The sequence below is a fragment of the Pteropus alecto genome, unplaced genomic scaffold (genome assembly GCF_000325575.1).
Source record: "Pteropus alecto unplaced genomic scaffold, ASM32557v1 scaffold106, whole genome shotgun sequence".
Classification (NCBI taxonomy): Eukaryota; Metazoa; Chordata; class Mammalia; order Chiroptera; family Pteropodidae; genus Pteropus; species Pteropus alecto.
The window spans coordinates 14,233,701-14,238,406 of record NW_006442103.1 but is presented as its reverse complement, the minus strand read 5'-3'; the positions used below and the strand labels follow the sequence as shown (position 1 = coordinate 14,238,406).

Below are 4,706 nucleotides of genomic sequence, written 5' to 3'. Positions count from 1 at the left end.
CGCCGCGAGGCACGCAAACCCCCAAGGCGACTTCCCGGGAGGCTGAGCAGCACCCCGGCTCCACCCTCAGGATGCTCACGAGTGGAAGGAAATCTCTCTAAAGCCCGATGTGATCGGTGAAAACGGAAAAGGAACTCGGAGGCGGGATGAAGAAGAATGCCGGACGATGAAAACGCGGGCCACAAATAACACGGGGACAGAGAGTGAAAAGATGCGGCCACGTGTTACAGAAGGTTCGCGTTGGGCCCTAAGGTAAGGGCGGCCGGAACATCCCGTTTCAGCAGCAAGACAAGAGCGAGGACGACAGGGATGGGAGGACAAGGACGGAGAAGAGGGAAGTCACGGGACACGGCGACGCAGACCACACACGCGAAGACGGGCCCTGCTGCAGCGTCACGGCGGCCACGACGCGTCCACCAAGTACCGAGCCTGAGCGCTCGCCAAACGGCCCGTTCGCTGATACGCACTTAGAACTGCTGGTCTCATTGCCCCGACCACCGACCACCTTAACTTTTCGGGAGGATGAGGCACATCTCATGCTCTCTAATAGGTCCCCTGCTCGGTTAATGACTTGGTGTTTCCTAGTGGGGATTTTTGCTGTTTTCAGATCACAGGCTAAATTTACCAATTCTTCGGGATTCACCAGAGTGCACGTCTCCATAGGCAAAAAACAAAACTAAACAAAGAAAGGAGGATCTCCCCACCAAAAATTGACACCGTCTATAAATCACTGGACTTGCTAACAAAATGCTCTCCTTCCAGGGTTTGCAAAGCTCTCGCCTTGACCTAAGCTGCCAAGCAAGAAATGACACCGTGTCCTGTTTCTTGCACTTGACCATCTGATAGCCTGAAACTGCTCTGATGTCCCCAGCCTGGCCTCTGGACCCCTGCCACCCACTCAACTCCAGTTCCTAGCCAGGATTGAGAAATGCCTGTACGTATCTCACCCAGAGGCCTGAACCACTGAGAATCAGAGTCTTAACAGTTTGGATTAGCTGAGTCTTTGGGTAATTTATCCAAATTTTGAAAAGCAGCCCTCTCTTAACCGCTTTCGATCTAGGATGTTCCCAGCAGGAGGCAGGAAAAACACATCACTATTATTTTCAGTCATAAAATTTCAAAATGAATGAACCTCCCACAGATGTAGACAGTAAAGTGACATTCCTCTGGAAATAAGTTTGGGGGGGGGAGAGGGGGAGGGAGGGAGAGAGAGAGAGACAGAAAGAGAGAGAGAGAGAGAGACAGAGACAGAGACAGAGACAGAGACAGACAGAGACAGACAGAGACAGAGACAGACACGGAGGGAGAGAGAGAGAGAGAAGAAAAAAAGAAATCGTTTTGAAATGAGAATGCACCATAAAGACAGACACTGAGAGGAGGCAGAACCAAATGGACCACGATGTTTATGCTGACCAGTCACCCACATGCTCCCTATGCCCGCCGCAGATGTCATTCAAGGCACCTACCGTCTACATTGTAGACTTTCAGCCCCGCCATGTGCTTGGCTGCTCGGAACTTGGAGGCTGTTAGGAGGTTGGGGTTATAGATGGTGAAATCTTTATAGTAATTTTCCAGAACCACCAATGCTGCTCGCTGGATGCTGAGGGAAAAAAAGGCAAAATTACTGCAGAGCTTTTTCACTGAACCAGCAGGTCCCAAGTGAAAATAAAAATCCTCTTTGGGAGTCGGGTAAAATAACAGAGCACCGCGGACAGACGCACACAGAAGGCCACTGGGTTTCATCCCCGCTTTTGTCACCAGGATGAGAATTTCAAGATGAAACTCAGTCCCGCTGTCAAGTGCCTCTGTGCCCTCCTCTCCCAGGCTATGTCATTAGCCATATCCCATCTAGCCCATATTGAGAAAAGAATAAGTTATAACTTAGAAATGTTTAGGCCACACAGAACTTCCCTATTTTTCCCAGTTCACAAAAGAGGAAACCGCGGACCCCAAAATTGAGACGTACAGATGGCTGCCGAGCTCACAAGTGGAAGAACAAAGTGTGGATCTGGGCGTCTCGGGTCCTAAGGCGGTGTACCCCCCACCCCACCGCACCCACCCCAGCACCCCGGCGTAAGGAACGCTGGGGTGTTCGTTGTCTATAGATCAGAGCTACGCCCACGCAGGGCATGGGGCATCTGAAAGCAGCAGCTGCAGATGTGAGTTAATCCTGATTCCGCCTCTCTGCTCCACCCCATCTTTCCCAGGCCAGCTCTGTGGCCCCAGTGTCCTGCCGTCTCTGATCTGTTACCTGCTTTGAGGGAGAAGGGTAGGTGAGGGAGGGCAGCCACACTCAGTACTGGCAGCGAAAGGACACACACTCTTCGTCTTAAATGCGGGGTAGACTTGTACGTAGCTCACCTCATTGGACCCCCACCATCATTCAAAGTCAGAAGACTGAGGTTCAAAGCTCTGGGGCCTGCACGACAGCGTGCGTTTACTCAACAGTAGGGCTGGGGCTCCAATCTGCGTTGGCGAACCTCCACCTCGTGCTCCTTCCCCGTGATGTGTGGCCTCGGGGACGGAGTACGAACTGCCGCCAACCACCAGCGCGCTCAACTCTACAAAATCATCTGTATTTTGCCCTTGTATTTCCCTTCCCAGTTCCCTAAGCAGATGAGCTTACAAGGGTTATTTACAGTAGCCCGGGCACCAGGACGGGGCTGCCTCTGATTCCCGGAGGACCATGCTGCCTCCCACAGCTCTCAGGGGTCTTCACTTGACACCGAGCTAGCGTAGCCCCCAACCCATCAGCGGGACACGTTGCCAACTCACCCCTCATCTCCCTTTGAGACTCTGCACCCCCTCCTCCCCACCCAGAGTTGAACACAGAGTCTAAAAACAATCTAGACACCAGCCAGCCAGCCTCCTTGAGGGCAGAGTCACAGCAAAGCTGTCTTACTTATACCCCAATGGCCTCGATCTGTCTCTGCATTCAGCCTGTACTTAGCACCAAACTAGCTATGCACACACGCATGTGAGGCTGGGGACGTGTGGGGAGGCCAACCCTGAACACTGGAAGTACTAGATTTCTAGGAGCCAATCCACATTTTGAGAGCCCTGGCTATTTGGTTGCTCACTCGTCATTTTCATATTTAAGCACTGACTGTCCGCGGAGCCCCAGGAATGCAGAGCTAAGGAGGGAGGAGCATCTCCTCAGGCAGGCGTGCACGGACAGAAGACCTGTGACAACTAACTGGAACACACGAGGGTTGAGAGGCACAGAGGACGGCTTCTGACGGCTCGGGACTTGGGTGGGTACAGGAGCAGCCCCCTGCAGAGGTGAAGGGGTCCTTGAGGAGAGGTTTGTGTGTCAGATCTTTACGCAGAGGTCCTCTTTGTTCACACTGAAAGCCTTGCCCTGTGGCTCCATCTGCAACTCAGCCTGCCCCCTGCCCCCTTGCCCGTCTGTCTCTGGCATCTCTGAGGGTGGCAAGTGCTTCTTCACCTCCCATTCCACGTGGAGACTGGCCACGCCCTCTGCCTGATGACACACGTACCCGTACACACACACACACGCACACGCTCCCTTTCCTGCACCTAAAAGTGCCCTGCTTTGCTGGAGTCCCCATGGGAGAAACGGGGCCCCTCCACACAGAAAGAAGTCTCAGTTATGACACGGACATGCTGGGGTGCAAATATTCCATCCCACACTCCTATACTGACATGGAAGCATCTCTCAGCGCCTGGATTCCAGCAGAAAATTATTTCCCTGATGAAAACTTAAAAGTTCAAAGGCAACCCAGAGGTTATTCTCAGGCCTGGCTTCAAAGCGAACCCTCTTGTGGTTGCTGGGTTTGGCTTTTCCACTCAGCCAGGCTGCAAGGAGGAGCCCAGGGGATCCTACTGACTCAGCCCAGGCCTGCGAGGCGGGCGGGGCAGAGCTGGCCCCGAGCCTGGCCGTGTGTCCCAACCCTCCCCCCTGAAATCACACACCATGCACAGGGCTGCCCCAAGAAGGGGTGTCTGCCCCACACCCCATAGCCCGCCTCGCGCCAAAGCCCAGGTGATGCTGGGGAGTGCTCAGGGATTGTGCAGGGAACAGGGGACAGGAGCCCCAGAAGTCACCTGAGTGGGTCTCACTGTCCTCAAAGTTCAAGAACCTTCACTCAGACACATCGAGCAAGGTGGGACGCTGAGGCCATGCTCTCCTCCAGCATCATCATCTCCACGGAGGCACAGGTGGGCCCCACAAGCAGCCACGGCCCTGGCCGGCCCCCCAGGCTGACCGGCGAATGTGGGACTCTCGGGGGAAGCGTAGGAAAGCCTCGAGAGCAGGGCACCTCCTGGCCCACAGAAGAGCGTTTTTACCTGACAGATCTAGCAATACCGGAGCGTGAGAAGCTCCAATGAACTGTAAATAACACACCGAAATGTCCAACTTAAAAAAGAACGGCTGTGAGATTCGGACTAAAATCCTAAACGCCTTTCTTCACCTTTTCAAAGAGAGTAAACTATGCAACACTAAGTCAGTCTCGTGGGTGACTCGGGACGATGACGACGCACGTTCATTAGGGGCTGTGCCCCATATGCAGCACAGTGAGGACGTCACACCCCGCAGGAGGCCCCGCACCCCACAGGGCAGTGCCGTCTGAGTACGCCCGGCTGTCTGTCCACGCCTCTTCTGTATTCTCTCTTACTGCAGGCTATCGAAGTCATTCCTAGTTGCTGTCAGCCTACCTCCCTCGGCCACTGCTTCTGTTCTC

At 54.1% G+C, this 4,706-nt stretch overlaps 1 protein-coding gene across 1 annotated transcript in view; it reads right to left on the bottom strand.

Annotated features, from left to right (window-relative positions):
• Nucleotides 1-4,706, bottom strand: part of VANGL1 (VANGL planar cell polarity protein 1) — a 50,837-nt gene that overhangs the window by 12,938 nt on the left and 33,193 nt on the right. Inside the window, exon 5 of the mRNA XM_006919671.3 lies at nucleotides 1,467-1,600. Within this exon, the coding sequence (XP_006919733.1) occupies nucleotides 1,467-1,600 (134 nt within the window). The remainder of the gene's footprint in view (nucleotides 1-1,466; nucleotides 1,601-4,706) is intronic.